The sequence below is a fragment of the Eretmochelys imbricata genome, chromosome 1, assembly GCF_965152235.1.
Source record: "Eretmochelys imbricata isolate rEreImb1 chromosome 1, rEreImb1.hap1, whole genome shotgun sequence".
In the NCBI taxonomy this organism is placed as follows: Eukaryota; Metazoa; Chordata; order Testudines; family Cheloniidae; genus Eretmochelys; species Eretmochelys imbricata.
In genome coordinates, this window is record NC_135572.1 from 208,456,632 (window position 1) to 208,478,165 (window position 21,534).

Sequence of the window (21,534 nt, forward strand, 5' to 3'; positions counted from 1 at the left end):
TGAGCCCCCCCAAACTCGGAGCCCCCTCCTGCACTCCAAACTCCTCATCACCGCAGCCCACATCCCAATCCTCTGCCCCAGTCCTGAGCCCGTCCCACACCCTTTATCCCCAGCTCCCTTGGGTCATGGGGATCAACAATTTTCTTCAACTGGGTCGTTAGAAAAAAAGTTTGAAAACCACTGGGCTAGGGAACCTTCCTAAAAACTTCCACCATTGCTAGTACTGGTTCAGCTCCACTTGTGTTAGCAACGCGGGCAGCCTTAATGAAAATGGGCTGTCCCTGGTGATCTTACCACTGCCCTGTAGCCCTTTTCAGAGCATGTCTGATTCACTTAGTGCTGAAAGTGCCTGTGGCAGTTGGTGCCCTTTCTGCCCTAGGTGTAGCTCGTGTGGGTTGAGCTGGCTGGTGTTAGCAATGGTGGGATGTTTTTGAAAATGTCCCTAGTGTAAACAGGGTCCCTGGTGATTGGCTGTGTCTAGTGCCTATTTACTGCTTTGCGGGCCACAGACGGGAGTGCAACAGGTCAGGAGTAAGGTGTATCAGTGGAGTTGTGTGTAGAGATTCCAGGCCAGGGACAGCTGGGGATGCTGCAGGTCAGAAATGTGTCCTCTGTGCTGAGTCCATAGATGGAGCTGGTGCATTTCTCCAGTAGGATTCTGCCTTGGCACCAGGATGTTCCTCTCACACTTCATTTTGATCTGAGAGCTCCCATGTTCCCCCTCCCTGTTATGTCTCTTTAATTTAGCTGGGCTCCTCTCCTGCTGGCTACCTTGTTCTCCACTGGGATCCTTGCTCCTTTAATCACAAATCGTTCCGTCTCTGGGACGCTATGCTTCAAGTTATCACACCTTGTTTGAGGCACAGGCCTGCAGACTGGGCTTTGGACCTGTTCACTGCATCTCAAGCTGTCTTGGCATGTACTGGAGACAGAATAAAGTTGCTGACTTGCTCTCTGTTAATTTGTCTCCCCAGACAGGGAAGCTGCAGCTGTATGATTTGGCCTCCGGGAGTCTGCTGGAGACACTTGCAGCACACGATGGGGCCCTGTGGTCCATCTCTCTTTCACCCGACCAGGTAACTTTCTTTTAGTGGTAGGTCTGCGCTGCTCTCAGGAAGCCTGTGTCTCAGGGGTGGCTTTGAGGATGCAGAAGTTGGCATTGTAGGGTTTTGATGTGGGGGGTGTTTATCACCTCCGCACTTTTGTTCGGCATTATAAAACATTCTGCTGTTCAGTTCTGCACACCTGAACCTGTCTTGGTAGTACACCAATAGCCCTCTGCTGTTTTAGTGTGGGGTGTCATTTTCTGTGTTTTCAAAACAGTGACAGCTCATTGTCTTTCTGGAACACTTCTCATCTGCAGATCCTAGAGCAGTAGGAAGACTTTATAACTGATTCCAGTGGTGTAATGGAAATGCGATTCTACAAGCAGTCCATTTCTGTGTGGTTGATAAAGTGTTCTAGGTGCAATAATATGGTCAAATGGGTTTTCATCCTACACAATGAGCATACACACACATCCACTATCTACAGCAAATCAGTCAAGTTGCTCCGGAAGGTTGTCAGTACACGAGACAGCCTGCTGGTATAGGCTACATCTTGATTTATCCTGCCCACTCCACCATCTTAAGTTCATTCCACCTGAAAAAATCCCCTGTCTGCCAAAGCCTTTGAAATCCAAATGTGTTTGTGTCTTCTGCACAGTAAATAAAAGTTCTGTGTTCTAACTGAACCAATGGTCAGTGTAATCTGCTCTTAACCTTCATGTTGTAGGAACTTAAGGTCTAGGCTGGGTCTTAAGGTCTTATGAACTTAAATTCTGGTCTGGAACTGAAGAGCTAAAGGCTCTTCAAGTGTAAGGACCTTGCTTTGGGTGTATTATTCTTCCTGAGTGCAGTGAAAGTGCTCTCACTTGCTTAAATTTTAAACTTTTCTCCTTCAGCGTGGCTTTGTAACAGGAGGTGCTGATAAATGTGTCAAGTTTTGGGAGTTTGAGCTGGTGAAGGACAAGAATGGCACACAAAAGAGGTGAGAGAAAAAAGCCTCTCTGGAGGCAGCATTCCATCGCTACATTCCTTCTCCCTGCTTGATGGTTTGGCCTTAGTTTTGTTCCTGGATGCCTTTGGTAACATGTGCTCTGTGTGTGTGTGACTAAACTGAAATGTGTAGAAACAAATATCTGTTCTGGCAAACTTCTTCATCGGGAAGGTTTCTCAGGTTCAGGATGGTACTGAGTGAGAGCATCTCAGTGATTCATTCTGCAGCCTAGCGTTTACAGCACTCTCACCTGGCATGTGGGAGACCCAGGCTTGAATTACCTAACCACTAGGTTTTAGAGCGAGTCACTCAAAGTCCCTGCTCCAAATCAGGCAGAGCAGAATCTGACCCTGGGTTTCCCACATCCCAGGTGAGTGCTCTGACCAGGCAATCAGTTGTTCTGGGGAAGGGTCTCTCTCATTTGTTCAGGAGAAATTTTGCACGTTGTTTTCATTCTGCATCGGACTGAAGAAAAATTTTTGAAAGCCCAAAACTTTTCATGAAGCAGAATTGTTTTCTGGCCAGCCCTGCTTCCATGTTCTTTGCAGTCTGGTGTTGCTGAGGATTTGTTGAGTCCTACTCACAATCTCTCATGGGATTCCCCAGCCCCCTTCCGTATTTTAATTGCTTCATTTCATTGGACCATACTCCCTTAATTTCCCAAACTGAGATTGAGTGGCCTTGTGCTGCTTGCTGCATTCTGTGAATCTATTCCCTGCCGTGTTGAATTCAAGTCACTTTTGGGTCACTGGTTTCCAGCTTCCCTGAAACTTCTTCTCAGTCAGATTCTCCGTATAGGTGAGTGAGAGATGGGGCAGTGAAATCCATATGTGGACAGCTTGTGGCTCATTTCAGTCCTGCTTCATTCCAAGAGCCAAGGAAGGTGGCTGTGTATTGTGTTTACACCCTTGGCGCTCTGTGTGCAAGGACAATGATGCTATTTTCTTCTTGGCCATTGCTAGGCTCTCCATGAAGCAGACGCGCATCTTGCAGCTGGATGAGGACGTTCTCTGTGTGCGTTACAGCCCCAACCAGAAGCTGCTGGCCATCTCCTTACTGGATTGCACTGTGAAAATATTCTACACTGACACGTTGAAGGTGGCCTCTTGCCTGGGTTGCATGGAGGGGTTGGGATGAGAGTTGGTGTGGGGGGCAGTGAGGCAGCTGCCTGGGAAGGTGTGGCTTGGTTGCTGGAGCAGAGCTACAGGCTTACCTGGTGCAGTCACTGTTGTTACATGGGAATGGTACCTGAAGCAGTAATGTAAGGCTGGGGAGAGTTGGAGGGGGACATGTAGTAATTAGCTGGCCAGTAATAACAAATGGGGAAGTCTGCTGACTTCTGGTTCTGGTCCCTATTTACTGACCAAAATCCCACCAAACACTGGCCAGAATTCAGTGGGAAATCTGCATTTAAATTGGGGGGGAATCAGGCCCTCCCCTGGCTACAAACATCTAGCTGCACAGGAGGGCAAGGCCAGTGGTGCCCTCCCCACTCAGTGCAGGAGCCTTGTGGGCCCCCTTCCCATCTTTCCCTTGCTCCTCCTCCCTGTGTCTGTGAAGAGATTTGGGGGTGGGGCTAGAGCACCTTTGACAGCTCTCCTCCAGTCAACACACGGGCGCCGAACTCTGAAGCCAATGCAGGAAGGAGAGCCTCCCTGCATGTGAGAGCACACTCCCTTCTTGTGAATAGTGCCTGGCAGTTAGATGGTCCTTGGGCTAGTCAGTGAAACAGACCAGCATATGATGGTTAGGAGCTGCACATAAAATGCTGACAAATACACAAAGGAAGCCAAGGAACGGGTGCTCTCTCCTCTCTGATCTGTCAGTGATCTTGGGTACTGTTTCTAACAGTATCAGCTGCCTGCCATCTTCCCTGTAATCACAGGCCAGCTGCTAACCTTCACTGTGAAGGTGTTTGGAAGCGCAGGCACCTCTGAATGTAGGGGATTTCGGGACAGAGCAGCAGGCTTTCAAAGTGCTGTGCCCAGTGTTTCTAAATAGATCCATTTCCTCTTTCTTTCCAGTTTTTCCTGTCTCTGTATGGACACAAGCTGCCGGTGCTCTGTATGGATATCTCCTATGTGAGTGAAGTGGGGGCTGCTCACAAAAGATCTTCTGGAATTCTGCCGATGTTTGTGGCCTTAAAAACTGACCACAGCCTTGCTTGGGAATAGAGCTAGGCAGGGCCCTCTAGAATGGTGATTCTTAGCTGGACTTAAAAACCACCCAACTATCCACCCGAACTTGATAGGACCCAAACTAATCCTCACCCATTCCACAGTCCTTTGTTGGCTGCAAAGGATTGTGGGATTAGGTCATGACAAGAACCCACAAGTGAATTTTGGATGGGGGAAAGTTTCTGTCGAGTTCGCCCCAACATTTCCCAGTCCCCCATTGGTTGCTTTGGGATGTAATACAGCTGTATGTCCTTTCCTGGTGGACGGAGACTTGTTTCTGGGGCCCCTGCTCATTAGTCATGTACTTTTCAGTCCTAGTGGCCCCCTCAGAGATCATTGTCATTCCTTCCGGGTCAGTCATGCCCCTTCTCTCTGCCTTGCTTGGTGTAGGACGGGGCCCTAATTGCAACTGGCTCTGCTGATAGGAATGTGAAGATCTGGGGCTTGGACTTCGGCGACTGTCACCGATCTCTCTTTGCTCACGATGACAGGTAGGCCCTGGTGTGGTGGGCTGCAGACTCCTCCCTGCAGATCCACTGATCTTTGCCCGGCAGTGACGTCTCTCCAGTGCTCCTGCAGGGGTGGGATGTGGACCCCTGGCCTCCTGTGTGTGGCACTGCGTAGGCACCAGAGCAGGCGGGCGCACCTTCCTGAGCAGTGGTTCTGAAGCACTGGTCTGTGGTGCTCCAGCTCTCCCCGCTTCCTCAGCGCTGAGCCTTGGTGCTCTTCAGCTCATTGTTTGGTGCTTGTGCCCTGCTGTGAAGCTTGGCTGAGCTCCACTGGGGTAGAGCACGCAGGAGAGCGGAAGGCAGCAGAGGCTGGTACAGTTGATGTCGTAGTCTGGTAAATCTCTTCCCTCTACCTCCTGGAGTCCCTGCAATGCCCAGAGAGTGCTCCCACGGGACAGGCAGAGAGGGGGCTGCTGTAGAAAGGGTGTTGGCTTCAGATATTTCACTGTCTCCTTTTCTGCCTGTGTGATGGCGATCCCTTTCTCTCACTCTTCAGTGTGATGACCCTCCAGTTTGTGCACAAGTCCCATCTCTTCTTCACGGCCGGGAAGGACCACAAGATTAAGCAGTGGGATGCGGATAAGTTTGAGCACATCCAGACCCTGGAGGTAAAGGGTTTCAGAGAGTGACTGAGGCCTGGGCAGCTCTTTTCCCCTAATGACTGGGAGAATTGGTGTGGGTCTTGTCTCATCTCTTCCCTCTGACCTGTAGGGACACCACCAGGAGGTGTGGTGCTTGGCACTCAGTCCGAGCGGCGACTACATCGTGTCTTCATCTCATGATAAATCCCTGCGCCTTTGGGAAAGGACAAGGGAGCCGCTAATCCTTGAAGAGGAAAGGGAGATGGTAAGAGCATTAGTCTTTCCTTGTGGTCTCCTACAAGAGACAATTCCACCCCTAGTGTCTCCTCAGCCACTAAATGCCCCTTCTTAATCTTCAGAGGATCTTACACAGCACCTAAGAGATCTCAGCTCGCTGTTTACCTGTGTCTGGGAGTGAGATGTCCAGAAGTGACTGGAGTATTCTGGGGGATTGGTAGTACTGCAGAGAAAGGCACAGTTGCCTCCAGCATGATCTTCAGGTGGCTCAAGATTGCACTGGCTGTCTTTTTCTTTTCTCTTTCCCTGCTATATTGCATTGCAGACTCCTAGCTAACGTGCTCTCTGCTATGCTGCTCCCCAGGTTTCCCTCCAAATAGATGTTTTGTTTTCCCCAGGAGTACTGGCTTCGTCTTGTCCTTCAAGTCTTTCTGAGCTCTGCAGGCCACTCTTTAACTTTCTGCCCTCCGTGGTGTTTGGGGCACTTTCCATCAGTGACAGCAATGGGGAGTTTGTTAATTAGATGCAGTGTGCGCAGGTTGCTCCGTTCCTTAGTGTGAGGCCCATGCAAGCTCCTCTCCACCTGGGCCTGCCATGGCTGCTGTGGTCATCACTGCAACTAACAGATACAGGACTGAGAGAGTTGAGGGCAGCACCTTCTCAATAGTAGGCCTATGGCTACGGGGAGCTGGCAGAGGCCTACCTTGCCTCTTGAACTTGTGCTTCAGGGTTCACCTCTTCATCAAAGCACTCCCCAAAGAGCCAGTGGAGGAGAGAGTGCCTGACAGCATGTGCAGAGGAGGAAACCTGAGAGTCAGTGATGTCTGGCCTGACTCTTCTGTGGGGATTTTGCTGTGACCCTTAGGACCTCAATACCCCTGGACTGCCCATTAGAAATGCTGGTGGTTATAGCATGATATATAAACCTGCCAGAGGGAGGTAGATGCCCTTTTCTTAGGGGAGCTTATCATACATCTCCTTCATGCATCAAGAACAGCGAGTTGGCCCTTCCGTGGGGAAGCCACAGCTCTGGAGAGCGGAGGATGGATTAAACAGTGCAAGGGCCATGCTAGTGTGCGAGGTGCCAGTCAGTGCCCTGCTGGGACGGCTCCTTCCTGCAGGATGGGCTGATGTCTCAGGAGGGAGCTGCTGTATCTGGATTGTCTTAATTTCGGCTTGATTAGCTGATGCTAACGATCTCTTCGGGCTGCCCGTGTGCCCAGCCTGCACACCTGTTCCCCGCCTGCCTAGCAGATGCCAGAGCTGTCACTCAGTCAGCCCTGCTGTGGTGAGCACTGGTGTGATTGTGCAAGTCAAACCCTTGGTGTTGGCATCTTGAGCTCATGCTGGGCCATTGGAGGAAAACAAACCTGGGAGCCTACATTGGGCACCCTGCTAGGGATGTCCCAGATTTGAGATTGGGCGGCAAGGTTCACACGAAGCCACAGCTTTCCTGGGAGGAAGCTGAACGCTTTCATTTTCGCTGTTTTACCTGCCCATGTTAATGTATTGCTTTCTCCTTCGCTGCAGCAAAGGGAAGCTGAATACGAGGAGAGCGTGGCTAAGGAAGATCAGCCTGTGGTGAGTAGAGCTGTCTGACCAGCAGAATATTAAGCAGACTAAAATGCTCATGAGCTCGTCTGGATCTGTACTTATGTGAGACCTGTAAGGAATGCTGGGAGGATCTAGTTCACTGGTACTGGCCCAGTGTGGAGCTCAGGGCAGCATGCCACTGGAGATGCTGGCTTAGAGGAGACTGAAAGCCAAGGCACTCATTAAGGAGTTCTGGGCCCTTCTTGCAAGAGTGAGGGGTCCTGGCCTTATTACAGTATAGTAACTACAGTCTGTGAATCACAGTTCCTGCCTTCTCTCCATTTCGTACATCACCAGTTCAAATCCATGCTAGGTCAGCAGTGTCCGAGGCCTGGCTCTTCAGTGCCTTTGTTATGTGTAATGGATGGGAAGCAGTGTGTTTAGTGATTAGGGCAGGAGGCTTGAGTTCCTTTGCTGACTTTGTCACAGCCTCACTGTGTGACCTTGGTTAGTTCTCTTCGCCTATATTTCCCTATCCAGAAAGTCACCTCTCTCACGGGGCCATGAGGGTTAATACTAGTTCGGTGCTTTGGGACTCTGAGCTGAAAGCAGTTTATTTCTATATCAGTCCATTACCAGTGTAAAGCACCGATACAGGGAACTTGATGGAAAGCCAAGAACATGAGAGGCAGGGGAAGGCATTGAGCTTTAATATGCAGCAGGGATGTAGACTGTGGAAGAGGGTTGAGCTGCCTGGGGGCTGCATTAGCTGCTTTGCTGCCTAGTGGGAAGGACTGTAGCTTGAGACATGTCTTGTGTCTTGCAGGTGGCTGGCGAGACCCAGGGAGAGACTGGATTAGCAGGAAAAAAGACCATTGAAACTGTCAAAGCGGTAAGTTAGTGTGGGTGTTGCTGGTTCTTTCCTTTGTTCTCCAGTGTTACTGATAGGTCAGCAGACTCCCTGGAAGGGCTCATGCTCTGAGGAGCAGACATCTGAGATGTAGGGCACAAAAGTAGACTTTCCCTAATCAGGCAGAGCAGGGTCACCTCAGCCCAGAGAAGGAGTTTATGTCCGTCCAGAAATGTGCCAGGTTGGTGCCTCCCAGGGCAGTACTGAGGCCATCTCCCCTCTCTGGGACATTCCCCACCCAGCCAGCAGGCACCAGGGGTGAATGGATCTGTTTCCTGTTTGTAAACACAGAATTAAAAGCTTTGCATACTCTTTTGTTTAAGCCAGTTGGCTCCGCAGGCATGCTCTGTGGTAATGGGACTCTCCACCAGAAGCATAGATTTTTTTCTGTGCATGATCAGGGTGTGTTGGTCCAGCCAGTCAGGCATCCTGCTCCTGGCCAATCCCCGATACTTCAGAAGAAGGTGGAAATGTCTCATAATGCCCCTTGGCAATTGTACAATGCTGTGGGAGGGTGGAGTCCTGGGGATCTCTCCGACCCCTGCAGCAATCAGTTCTGAGGCTTGGCTACTCTTACCTTAGCAAGTAAAACTACAGATGGTCAAAACTGACCAGTCCAGTATTCTTTTTGAAAAGAGAGTGCTTTGAGGAGTTACTGCTGGACAGCAGGCTGGAATTGCCTGTAGATGTCAGAGGAGCACCTTGAGAGAGAAACAGCACCTCCGCAAGCTGAGGAATCCTGAATGTTGATTGATTGGCTAGTGCAGGTCACATGGTTTCTACATACTAACTGGTCAGTGGTGCCATGTTTGGAATCTCATGGAATGCTCTTAAGCTGATAAATAAGAGCTTCCCCCACCCCTGCTCCCCATCCTCCCAATCAGGACGTGAGCTCTGCTTTGACCGGGCCTTTCAGCTCCTGATGTGGCTGATGTGCTGCTTTTGTTCTGCACAGGCTGAGCGGATCATGGAAGCCATCGAGCTGTACAGAGAAGAGACTGCAAAACTAAAGGAGCACCAGGCCATATGTAAAGCTGCTGGGAAAGAGGTGAAGACACCTGGACATGGATATACCCAGTGAAGTGTGAATGTGTCCAGCCAGCTCCATCTCCTCAGGGAGGAAGCTAAGCAGGCAAATAAAGAGTTGTGGCAGCTAGAGATGGTCGGTGAAATCCATCTCCTGGCAGAAGGGCGGCATCATTCCCTACTGCGCAATTAACAGTGCATTTTCTTCTGGTTTTTAATGTCTTGGACTGCACTGGGGCTTGTGCCACTTCCCCTGGGGAGATTATTCTATTGCCTAATAGAAATCTCTGCCAGGAGTTTTTCCCTACCATCCAGCCTAGCTGTTCGTTCTTACCGTCATCCCATTATTTCTAGTTATAATGGTGGCTGATGGCTGGCTGGGTGGGAAAGAATGGAGATGTGTAAGACAAAATGCCCTGTGTGTTCTGAGAATTATACTGCTCTGGCTACTGAAAACCACCTCTCTGTGTGGGGGGAGTTCCAGGTAAAGGCCTGACAGTGTGCTTGTCTCTTACTGGAAACCGTGTGTGTGCACTTGTACCTGCCTTATTCTAACCCGTTCTCTTTCTGCAGGTTCCCCTTCCTGTCAACCCCATCCTCCAGGCCTATGGAAATATTTCAGTAAGTGAGATGCCCAATTCATGGGCTGTGCACAGTCTGCTCTTGGGAGTCTGGGTCCTGGGGTGTCCATTCACGCTCATGAGTTCAAGAAGCAAAATTACATTGTGCTGGCAAGCTCTGAATCTGGGCCCAGACCGTCGGCTCTGAGCGCTTGAGAGGTCAGATCATGCTCAGAAATGCTCTGTGGGTTTGGCAGGTGCAGTATCTGCTCCCTGTTGAAGTGTTCTTGCTGACTGGAGGCCTGTCTGCTGTGTTGCTGTGAACCATGTAACAATAGTAGCTGGAAGCCAGTTTTTCTTTAGGAGACCCATGGAAGTTCCAGTTCCTACAGCCGCTTTTCTGCTCTTGCCATGGTGGGGTGGTCCTGAGTGGAATGCAGAGCTCTGCCTTAGGCAGACTCATTTTGAAAGGATTGGTGGGACTCAAACTCTGCACTTCTTGTTTAGGCTTCTCAAGATATTGTAAGTGAAATTCCATGTAAATATAGAATGTCACTATTACAGCATTTGATGTGCTCGTGTAACCCAGTGGGCAATTTTCACTTCTAGATACTAAAAGGTGTGTATTTGTGTATAATAGTGCATTGAAATGAAACATTCTGAGCTTGTGTGTACATTTATATTCCAGTTGTTATGCCATTGCCTAATTTGTTCCTCCTGTGTTAAACAGGTCTATAAAATCTCTACATACATGCTAATGAATTTTTCAGTCACCCTTTAGAAACCCTTGTCACTCCTTCATTCTCTTCGGACAGTGGATGGTACTTGAATCTCTTTCTGAGATGGAGCTCCCTTTTTTTCCTCCTGCTATTTCCCTGCAGGAGGCCTAGTCTGCTGTGCAATTTGTGACCCAGGAGGTGCTGTTCAGCAGATGAATGAGTGGAGCTGGGGCTAGTAATACTTTTTAGGTAACTAGTTTTTGTGAGGTTTTTTATATAATTTAACAGCTTAAGCGTAAATGGTGTTTATCCATATTGCATCAAACTTGTTCCGCTAAATTGCGGAACTTGTATAAAATGGAGAAACACTTTATATTCAACCTGCTAAATTATTACAAAAATCTCACCAGTACTAAATTTTTTGAAAGCAGCTTGTTTCATTCATCTCCTGAGCAGCCCTTTGTATCCCAAACTGTCAGCGGATGGGAAGTGCGGTGGCTTTCTGTATCTCTGTTCATTCTGATTGTATTTAACACCTCTTAAAAGCATGTTCCTGTGTTTTTATAACTACACCTCTACCCCGATATAAGGCGGCCTCGGGAACCGAAAAAATCTTTGCGTCTTATAGGTGAGACCGCATTATATCGGGGTAGGGAGAGGAACCGCTCCCCAGCCCGGCACGCCGCCACTGCCCCACTTCTTCCCCGCTCCCTTCCAGGCTTCCTGCACTAATCAGCTGTTTGGCGCGGGAAGCCTGGAAGGGGCGGGGAGGAGAAGCGGAGCAGCGGCGGCAAGGAGGAGAGCTGGGGCGGGGAGGGGTTCCTCTGTGCCCCCTGCCCCCTTACTTGCTGCAGTCCCCCCACCTCAGGTCACCTCCGCTCCGCCGCCTCGCACGAGCACGCCGCAGCTCCGCTTCTCCCCCCTCCCAAGCTTGTCAGCTGATTGGCGCGGCAAGCCTGGGAGGGAGGAGAAGCGGAGCTGCGGCGCGCTCAGGGGAGGGCAGAGGAACTGCTTGCGGTAACACGAATTCAGATATAACGAGGTAAAGCAGCCCCACTCCTTGGAACACTGCTTTACCGCGTTATATTGGGGTAGAGGTGTAACATGCTTTGAGATTCATTCAATCTAGTGCAGTGGTTTTCAAACTGGGGGACTCAAGCTCTCATGAGGGGGGAATGGGAGAATAATCCTGTAATGGCGGACAAGGCCATGAAGACTTGTGGGTAAGATGTGGTAATCTAATCGTAGGAATATTATGACCCTATTTCAGATGGGGGTATGCAGTAGACTACATTGTTTGGAAAGGGTCTAAAAAGTTTGAAAACCACTGATCTAGTGCTCCCCTCAGGGCACTTCCTGACGTGCCAAGCTGATGCCGTTTCCTTCTGTTACAGCCCTCGGCGTATGTGCTAGAAGTTTTCAAGAAAGTCAAATCAAGGTGAGTCTCATGAGGCTTCTTGCTGAGCAGGGCTTGCTACTGAGCAATGAAGCCTGGCTCTGGTTGGAGTCTTGGATTGGCCACTTACATTGGAGGTGGGCAGTGGTAGAAAGACTGGTGTGAATGTCACTGGTAGACTTGAAGTCGTTTAATGTATTTCATGGGTAATTCTATTACGAAAGCCACCTCTTTGGGAATGAGTGCACGCTGCGGCTGTAGAGTGTCTGCAAGTGGGGAGTAAAAATCAGTCCTCCACGGTGAGAGTTGGCCATGCAGGTGGGCCAGGAGCTCTTTTACTCAGTGGAATGGAAGGAAGCCAGCGAGATGTTCCGGGCAGGCAGAGCTGTCTAGTGTCTTTCCCACAGGGCAGGATTGTCTGTCTCCCACCCAAATGCTCTCTGCTTGCTCCCTGCCCTGGGTGATGTCGAAGAAACTGTATTCCATCCAAATGGTCCTGGCTTTTTTCAGTCAGTCTTCCCAGTCTCCTTCCTCAGAGAGGGGAGCTGCCAGGTTGGACCGTGACAAGGCTGAGCAGCTTTGCACAGCATGTCATGCCTCGCTGGGGCCCATTCTGCCGCAGAGCAGCGGCTGTTGGTGCAGTGTGGTTTGTCCATGGCTGCTGTCAGTCATCCCTGTCTCTGCACTCTCTCCTCAGTGAGTTGGAGGAGTCTCTGCTGGTGCTGCCCTTCTCGTATGTGCCTGACCTGCTTGTGCTCTTTAATGAGCACATCCAGCGGGGCTCGGAGGTGGAACTCCTCTGCCGTGCGCTCCTCTTTCTGCTCAGGTGAGTCAGGCGTCGTTCTCTCACCTCACTCACTAGTTTGAATCCAGCATTTACCAGCATCTGACGCCTGGGTGGTGGAATGTATGAAACGGGGAGAGAGGCAGGGGTATCTTGGTCCAGTTCCTAGTGGACAAGCTCCCTGGCAGTTAGTGCTAGCAGACAGGCTTTGCAGAGAGACCGTGGGCTGTCTGGGCCTGAAATGACCTGTGGCCCCTTCTGGTTTGAGACATGGCAGCAGGGTGTTGTGTAGACAGCCAGACCCACTGCTCTTTGCCTGCATTGTAGCTAGTGAGGGGCCTTTGATCTCCTGGGCTGTGAGCCAGCACTTCCCCCAGCTGTGCTCACCTGAATGCCTGTTGTCCCTTCTCCTTGTGTAGCAGGAGTGCATTACTTTCTCTGGGCACCTGCCATGCTCGAAAGGGACACATGGGCATGCGGGGTAGGTCTGGATGACCCTGAGGTACTGCGGGATGAAGTACATTCTTACTTGGGCCTGTGGAGAATGTACTTGAGCTTTCTCTTCTTCCCCTGGAGTCCTGCCTGGCAGAGTTGGTCCTGTGTCCCCTGTATTTTGGAGGAAAGGTCCCATCGTTCTCAATATATGTGATGGGGCTGTTGTCAGGACTGTGTGCGCAGCCAGGCTGGGTCAGGACAGGGAACATGGGTCTGGCTAATATGGCCCAGACGGGGCTGCCAGCTATAGTGTCAGCGTTTGAGATTTCAGAGCTCTGAAGTGCTGACGAAGCTGAGAATGATATTTCCTCATGCCAGCATGGGCCGATGGCCCATCTCACATCCAGCTCACCCAGAGCAGCCACCTAGGTCTTTAGCCGCTGTGCTGTAAAAAGAAACTATGAAATAGCCCCCGTTTCTTTTCCAGTCCACCTCTGTTGTAATATTGATCTCATTCGTTTGCACTCTGATCCGTCTCCTGTGCCCAACTTGGTGGGATCTGCACCACGTAAACACAATTAAGAAAAGCCCTCACTTTGTTCTCCTACTGAAGTCCCTTGGCCTATCGGAATGTCACTCTGCAAGGGACGCTGCATCTAACTGGGGTGCTCTCTCTGCCTGTCTTGTTCTTCAGGATACACTTTGGGCGCATCACAAGCAATCAGCTGCTCGTGACAGTGATAGAGAATCTGAAGAAAACCACCATTTCCAAAGTCAGTGAGGTCAGGGTGAGTATCTGCAGTGACCCCCCCTGCCCAGACTCTGGCGTAGTGACTGTACTAACGGTTACAGAAGGCATTGCTTTTGTCTCAAAGTCCAGTGTCCCCATCTGACTCTTCCCAGCCTTCCAGTAGCCTGGCCCTTTGTCATATTTCTGCTGCATGTGGGGGCAGCAGGCTGGTTCCTGGCTATAACACAGTGGCTCCATCCCCTTTTCATTTTGCTGTGTGGTTTGTTCAGACTTTACTCTCCAGTATGAATGTACTTTGTACACAGGACACTGAAACCTCTCATGAAAGGGAAACCATCTTCACCTTTGCCATGGGCTGATGTGATTCACAAGTAACCCGGAGTGGGGGAGGTGGTGTTCTACCAGGGCTGAGTCACCTAATTGCTAGCTAACTTTCAGAAAGGGGGTTGTAGCTCCCTCCTCTTTAATACAGAGGAGTGGAGAACAGAGACTCCAACTCCCCGAATGCAGTGCTCCCTCTTGTTGTGAGCTGTGGCTGGGGTCTGCCCATTCTGCTGTGTTGATGAAGTTGGCTGTAGGCTGCACTGCATAAATCTGTGGGGCTGCATCTGGCTGCCCCTTTCCCGGAGATGGTGAAAGCATTCGTGTCTATGTGGGCTAGGGAGATGGTGACTCCCTGCCACTAGCACGGTTGAGGAATACCCAGAAATGCACTGACCATCTGTCTCTGCAGAATGTGCTGGGCTTCAATATGGCTGGGCTGCAGTTCCTGAGGAGAGAGATTGAGGCCAAGGACGAGGTGACTTTCTTTGCTGATGCGACTGACCGTTTTGAGGAGAAGAGGAGGAAGAGGAAGAAAAAAGAGAAGCTGGTTCTCGCGATGGTTTAGCTTTTGCTGTCCATAATGCAGGGCAGAGCGCGGGGCTCATGCAGCCTCCATGTGTGCGAGGGAGTCTTTCTGAGGGCTAGTGGGCCCTGAAAGTCTCTGATTCAGTGACTGAAGCGGACTCCAGCAGATCTGCTCCTGCTCTTGTGTGCACAGAGTGTGTGTTAATTCCCTCCAGGGCATGTCACAAACCTGGGGTGGAGTGTGTCCCATTCTCTGGCTTCGATGGAACTTCCTGTACTCTGCTGGGTACGTTGACATTTGAATCCTGAATCTGAGGCTGGCCTCAAAGCTGCAGCCCATCCCTTAGACCAGCAGCCATTAGAAATGGCTTGATTTCTTCCTCCATAGAGATAGGACTTGCTCTCAGTGTTTTAACTGAGGGCTTGTCTACGCTGGCAATTTGCAGCGCTGCAACTTTCTCACTCAGGGGTGTGAAAAAACACCCCCCTGAGCGCAGCACATGTCAGCGCTGTCAAGCGCCAGTGTAGGGAGCTGTGCTGGGAGCTACGCCTCTTGTGGAGGTGGCTTTTGTAGAGCAGTGGAAGAGCTCTCTCCCAGCGCTCTGCCGGGACTACACAAGCCGCGCTTTAGCGTTGCCAGTGTAGACTAGCCCTGAGTGTAGTTTGCAAACTGCTCCTGTAACATGCCAGTGTGCAAAGGGGCTGGTGGCAGGACTTTGTGCTGATGTTGCAACAGGGAGTGGCTTACAGGGACACAGGCCGTGTGGTCAGACTGAATTCCCGTGGGCTGATACAAGGCCTGGCTCTCCCCGTCCCTGGCCCTTTGAAGTGGTACAGACAGACAAACAACAGTTCCTCAATGTCAGAACAGCTCCTTGGAGCTCGTGTCAGGCAGTGTGTTGTCTCTCCTCGTAACTTCCTTGGTGCCAGCTATGAAGCCTGGTAGGCCTCGTTCTGGAGGACAGAGGATTGGAGGAGGGGCCCTGCACTGTGCTGTAGAGTTATCAGCTCCACTTAGCACGTGGAGACGGCGCTATGTCCCAGATCATCCCAGCTGCGCTAACTCCAGTTCATGAGGAATTTACCACTGTCCAGAATTGATGCCATTTTTGAACTTGTCATGTACTGGCTAAATCACTGCTTGTTGCTGAAATAAATGGAAGTGATCAATTCTCTGCTGCTGCTGTCAGGATGTCTGTGTAGTCTGGAATATGCGGGATCCTTTCCATAAAACAGGCTAGCGGGGGGCCCCAGTCATCCTGAGCTGCACTGCTGTCTGTGTACTTTGGTGAAAAACCAAATGCTGCTTCAGGCTTCCAGAACCAATGCTGCCCTGGGGCCCAGAGCTGGCTCCCTCTGGCTCACACAACAACTGGATTTTTAAGGAGTTGCAATTGAGGAGCCCTTTATTAGCTCCATTGTCTTTACATGATGCTCAGTTACTCCTAATGACAAGTTTCAGAGTAGCAGCCGTGTTAGTCTGTATCCGCAAAAAGAACAGGAGGACTTTTGTGGCACCTTAGAGACTAACAAATTTATTTGAGCATAAGCTTTCGTGAATGCATCCGATGAAGTGAGCTGTAGCTCACGAAAGCTTATGCTCAAATAAATTTGTTAGTCTCTAAGGTGTCACAAGTCCTCCTTTTTGCAGTTACTCCTAAGCCACCCTACTGAAGGCAACAAGGTTACTCCAGTGTACCTGAGGGCAGCATTTTGCCTGCAGAACTTATTACTGGTGGTTACACACGTTAGAGAGAAGCCAGCTTGAGTCTCAGATCCAGACTGAATTTACAGAGCAGTTAGAGAGCCATTCTTTCTGTATGTAAACTGAACATACGTGCTTCGGAGTTGGTGGGAGGGTAAATGTGGAATTGTACATTGGTCACTTTTCAGAGTGGAATCTTCCAAGGAGTCTTAGCCTGACCCCCATTTCTGCAAAACCCAACTTTGTGCACACAGAACACCTGTGGTGTGTGGGCCCAAGTGAGTGTGTGGCCAAATAACTAGCACTGTGCATACAAATACTAGATTTGTACATGCATATGACTTTCTGAATATAGGAACACAGCAATTACCAAATCAGACTATTGGTCTGTCTTGTCTAATATCTGTTCTCTGACAACCACCCTAGATCCCCATGGAATCTACTGGGTGGTCAGTACTTAAAATCAGGTACCTAAGGATTTATGGGACTAACTTCAGGGGTCCTAGTTTTGAAAATCTTGACCAGGGACTTCTCAGTGCTAAATATCCATTATTTGTTTTAAGGCACAGAATATATTTTATAAACTAGGTTGAAATATATAATCTGTGCACTGCCAACCTGAAATATACTGCTTGTTCTTTGGGAAGCTATAGCACAAGCTCAGAATATAGTGTTATAGAGTCAGAGATTCCAAGTCCAGGTGGGATGGTTGTGATCATTTAGTCTGATCTCCTGTATAACACAGGCTGAAGGACTTCCCCCCAAAGAATCCCTTTTAAACTAGAGCATATCTTAAAAGAAAAAAAAGAAGTGTCTTGGTTTAAAAATTACCAGCGATGGAGAATCCACCTTAGGTAAATTGTTCCAATGGTTAATTACTTTCATTGTTAAAAATGTATGCCTTATATCTAGTCTGAATTTGTCTAGCTTCAACTTCTGGTCACTGCATCATGTTGTATCTTTGTCACCAAGACAGGAGTCTGTTATATCTTGACTTTAGTCAGGCTTTTAATAGTGTCTCCCATGACCTTCTCCTAAACAAACTAGGGAAATATAGCCTAGATGGAGCTACTGTAAGGTAGGTGCAGAACTGATTGGAAAAGCACAGAGTTCAAAATCAAGCTGGACAGGCATATCCAGTGGGGTCCTGCAGGGATCTGTCCTGGTGTTATAATTGTATCTGCTAACCACTGCTTGATGGTTAGCGATATGTAGCTGCAAATCCCCAGTTGAGTGTTTTTTTTCCTCCCAAAATGGTCCAATTTTTTGGCCTCACGGTTCTTGGGAGAGGGCCCCTGGTAGCCCTGTCACGCACGCTGGTTAGCAGCATCCACTACTAGGGAGTCTGGCTTGGGGGTGGGTGTACAAATGTTCATACCCATGCGAAGGAACAAAGGACCTCCGCTCGTATCTCTTGGTAGGCGGCAGCGAGGACGGGGTCTGCCACAGTGTCTTGGTGGCATCACTAATTGTTTTGATCAGCGGCAGCACAATACGGGATGGCCCGGGTGGGGAGAGAATATCGACCATTGGGTCAGCTTCCTCCACCACCTCCTCCATTTTGATATTTTGGTTCTGGGCCACCTGTCTTAGCACCTGCTGAAGGACCGTAGTGTCCTCTAAAGCTGGAGCCGTTGAGGTGGCCGCCACCGCCTCACCCGGTGACAAAGGGGATGAGAAGGCAGCTGGCACTGGGGTCTGATCACTGCCCTCAGCCACACTGGTCCCCCACAGGGCAAGGAGCAACAGTGCCGCGGCTGGTGCTGCTGTCAGGTCTGTGCCATGGTAGACGCTGGGATTGGAGCCGGAGTCAGTGCTGGGAACGGTGCTGAGGACGGTGCAGCAGCTGGTGCTGTTGGTGGAGTGCCCCAGTCTGAGGCCACTGATGCCGATGATAGGCCATGGGAGTCCAGAAGGGCCACTGGGGGCTCGGCCACTGGCCCTGTCAGGGTGCTGGGTAGGGATGACTATTGCGGTGGGAGCAGGATCTTCTGCTCCTGCTAGAGCAAGAGGACTCCGACTCCAAGGTCTCTGATTGTGATGACCAGGGAGGAGCAGAGCCTCTTGGTGCTGGGGACTGATGCCAGCTTGGGGACCGGAGCAGTTCCCCCACAGAAACCCCCAGTGCCAGTGGTTGATGTAATGGGGATGGCCTCATGGTGGATATCATCGCTGGCTTGTCCACAGAACGTACCAGGTGCTGGCAACTTCTCCATCCTAGGAGGTGAGGGCAGCACCGTGAGTGCCAATCAGGCTGCTGCAGCCTTGAATGCCTCTGTCATGGAGGGGAATTATGTCCTTGCGGCGGCAGCCCAGTGAACGGTGCGTTTCCGGACTTGACTGTACCCCTCCTGGGCCAGGAGTCGACGGGATCCTGGCCGATTGAGCACCCGATGTAGGGTGGCTTATGTGGTCCTTAGACCTAGCTGGGGAGTGCCCTCTGTCGGCCTTCATCTTCCAGGGCACCGGGCAGTGAGAGCAGTGCCTCACTGAAGCCTGCCCGTGGGTGGAGCTGTGGCAGTGCGGAGGATCTCAGTCCTTCCTCAGCACCGCTTTGCGCGTTGACAGTGCCGGCGTGCTGCGCACCAAGGATGTGGCGCTTGAGGCCGGGTCAGGTGCTGTGTGCTTGGACTGGGGCTGAAGAGCCGCCTCCATAAGTAGGACTCAAGAAGCGCTGCTCTCTGTCCTTAAGGGTCCTGGGGCAAAAACCCTTACAGCTCTTACAGTGGTCTCTGAGCTGCCCCTCGCCCAGACACTTAAGGCACGAGTGTGGGTCACTCCTTGGCATAAATCTGCCATAGTCCGAGCACAGTTTGAAGCCTGGGGACCAAGGCATAGCCCAGTGCTAGGGAAAAATGTTGGGGGGTGGGGGGGGAGACTCCCCTCTAAAAAGAAACCTATTTAAAAAAAATACACTAACTATAACTACTGTGACAGGTTTCAGAGTAGCAGCCGTGTTAGTCTGTATTCACAAAAAGAAAAGGAGGACTTGTGGCACCTTAGAGACTGATATATTTGTTAGTCTCTAAGGTGCCACAGGTCCTCCTTTTCTTATAACTACTATGCTAACTATGTAGACGAGGATAGAGCGGTCAGGAGTTACAGGCCGTAGGAAGGAACTGAGTAGGGGTCAGGTCGACAGGGCCCGACTCCAGGGGGGCAGGCCAACCCTAGGGATACTGCTAAGGGAAAATCTTGCAGCTGTCATGAATGCGGCACGCTCACCAGGGCTGTCTTTAGGCATCCACAGCTGCGTAGGGCACCCAAAAATTTGGGGCACCACTGGGCTGCGGGGCCCCAGCCTGTTCTGCATGTGCTGCGCTCTGACTCGCTGTCCCTACCCATGGGCAGGCTGGGCGGGGTTGCTTGTGTGCAGTTTGCATTCGGCATCTTCCTTGTTGCACATGTGCAGAGTGAATCAGGGCAACCAATCGGCAGCACAAGTGAGAAATTTTAAAAAAAGGGGGTAAGTGAAAGAAGCCCCTTGGCCCCTCCCCTTCACCCACTGCTGCCTCCCTTCAGCTCACTCGCTGGCCAGAGGGAGATCGACAAGGTAGGAGTGGGTGTGGGGGTGCTGGGAGGGAGCCATGCATGCTGGAGAGCGGAATCTCCTCCCTAAGCTGGGTGCGTGGGAAGCTCCTGGCCATAGCTTCCATCATCGCCCTGACATGCAGATTAATATACAGGCCAACAGGGCACGTGCCCAGAGGCTCCCCTGGCCAATATGGGGCCCCTAGAAAAATTGGCACCCAAGTAGACAGCCTGGGTGCCCTGGCAGAAGCTGTGTCGGTCGCTTGGTCAGTCAGTCGGTGGAGGGAAGCCTTGAGCCCCAGAAAAAGCCGTGCTGGTTGGTGGAGGGAAGCCCTGAGCCCTGGCAGAAGCCTGGTGGGCAGGGGAGAGGTTCCGGTGGGGGGGTCTGCGGGTGGAGATGGTGGCAGTGCCCCTCGACACACTGTGATCAGCGACGCCGGCTGGGGATTGCCTTCAGTGGAGCCCCCGCCTTCCTTCCCCATCCCTTAATATTCCCCCTCAGGTAACTTGCGTAGGACCCCATAAATCCTAACGTCCTTAGGCCCTGGTGCACACGCCTGATTGGAACTGACATGAACAAGCACTCGAAGAACACCACTCTGTTCCAGTCATCTGACCTTTTCGTTATTTCCCACTACTCCATGAGTGGTTTGAGAAAGCTGGTCAAGAATGTGATAGGGCCCAGACAATTAAGTTACAGGCATGAGACAAATGAGCCTAAATGGAGGATGGTGAGAGGAAACAACCGTTTAATAATCAAGTTGATGTGAATTGATTTGTCAGTACATTTACTGGGATAATATTTGTACAATAACGGACTAAAATCTCAGTCTTTCAGTGCTGCTGCTTTTGATGTCACCTCTCCTGGACTGATCTGTAATGAAAGAGCAAAGAAAATGAACAAGAATAAAGAAAAGCTAAAAGAAATCTGCCCTTGTTGCAATAGAAGCACTTAATTGTCTCCAGCCATCTTTCAAAAGGTGCTACAAGCACTGCGGCTGCTCCTGCCAGCTGTGGGGCCGGGCTGTGTTACTGCTGTTGGAAGGGAACATTGGCCTGCAAAGGGATTTTCACATGTGTAAACTTCACAAAGATCTTTAAAAATAATAAATGAAGGTGGACATGGCATAAAAGATATGAGCTTAGATTTGGGATGGCCACACTGAATTCTCAAAGCTTTTCACCTACACAACCAGGTACAGTAGTTGGCATGTGCCATGTGTTGGGAGAGAAACTTCGAGAAATATTTTTGGTATTCAGAAAGAAAATAGTATGACTATATTTTTGGCAGAGTGAAAGGATGCCCTATGCTAAACTCAATGGTGTTTGCCTGTATAACGTCTGAACGCTGCTTCTGATCAATTACAGAGTTTCACGGAATAGTCTTGACATCAACAAGCAGAGCCCTAGTGATTGGTGAAACTCAGAACACCAAAAAAGCCATTAGCACCTAAAAAGCTGCTGCTTTCTGTCTCTGCTGAGAGCTACCTTATTGCTGTGGGGGTGGATGTGCAGCGAATGGGGGAGCCTGGGGGAGAGGAGAGTGTAGCTGCCAAGGGCTTTATGTGGAGATGAGAAGCAGAGACTGTGCCTCTCTGCTGGGAGTGACTCCTTTGGGATGAGTGACTGAGAAAACCTGTACATCTCTAGCAGCCACGTCCTTTCATTACCATCATCCCATTGCTTCCCTTTAATACATAAGCACTCCACTGTGTCTGGCTCCTGCTCTCGGTGGTGCAGGACTTGATCCTGGGGTGGGTGAGTAGCCAAGACAAGGCTCAGCTAATACTCTTC

The 21,534-nt window shown here is 50.5% G+C and overlaps 1 protein-coding gene across 4 annotated transcripts in view; it reads left to right on the forward strand.

The window, feature by feature from the left end:
• WDR3 (WD repeat domain 3) overlaps positions 1-15,679 on the forward strand; it is a 42,179-nt gene extending 26,500 nt beyond the window's left edge. For all 4 annotated transcript variants that reach the window (XM_077823233.1, XM_077823242.1, XM_077823215.1 and 1 more), the window contains 15 exons: positions 975-1,076; positions 1,943-2,028; positions 3,000-3,135; positions 4,062-4,118; positions 4,605-4,705; positions 5,220-5,331; positions 5,435-5,569; positions 7,072-7,122; positions 7,901-7,966; positions 8,940-9,032; positions 9,584-9,631; positions 11,684-11,727; positions 12,383-12,511; positions 13,599-13,692; positions 14,389-15,679. In XM_077823233.1, the coding sequence (XP_077679359.1) occupies positions 975-1,076; positions 1,943-2,028; positions 3,000-3,135; positions 4,062-4,118; positions 4,605-4,705; positions 5,220-5,331; positions 5,435-5,569; positions 7,072-7,122; positions 7,901-7,966; positions 8,940-9,032; positions 9,584-9,631; positions 11,684-11,727; positions 12,383-12,511; positions 13,599-13,692; positions 14,389-14,544 (1,410 nt within the window). In that variant the 3' untranslated portion in view covers positions 14,545-15,679. The remainder of the gene's footprint in view (positions 1-974; positions 1,077-1,942; positions 2,029-2,999; positions 3,136-4,061; positions 4,119-4,604; positions 4,706-5,219; positions 5,332-5,434; positions 5,570-7,071; positions 7,123-7,900; positions 7,967-8,939; positions 9,033-9,583; positions 9,632-11,683; positions 11,728-12,382; positions 12,512-13,598; positions 13,693-14,388) is intronic.
• The last annotated feature ends 5,855 nt before the right edge of the window (positions 15,680-21,534 follow it).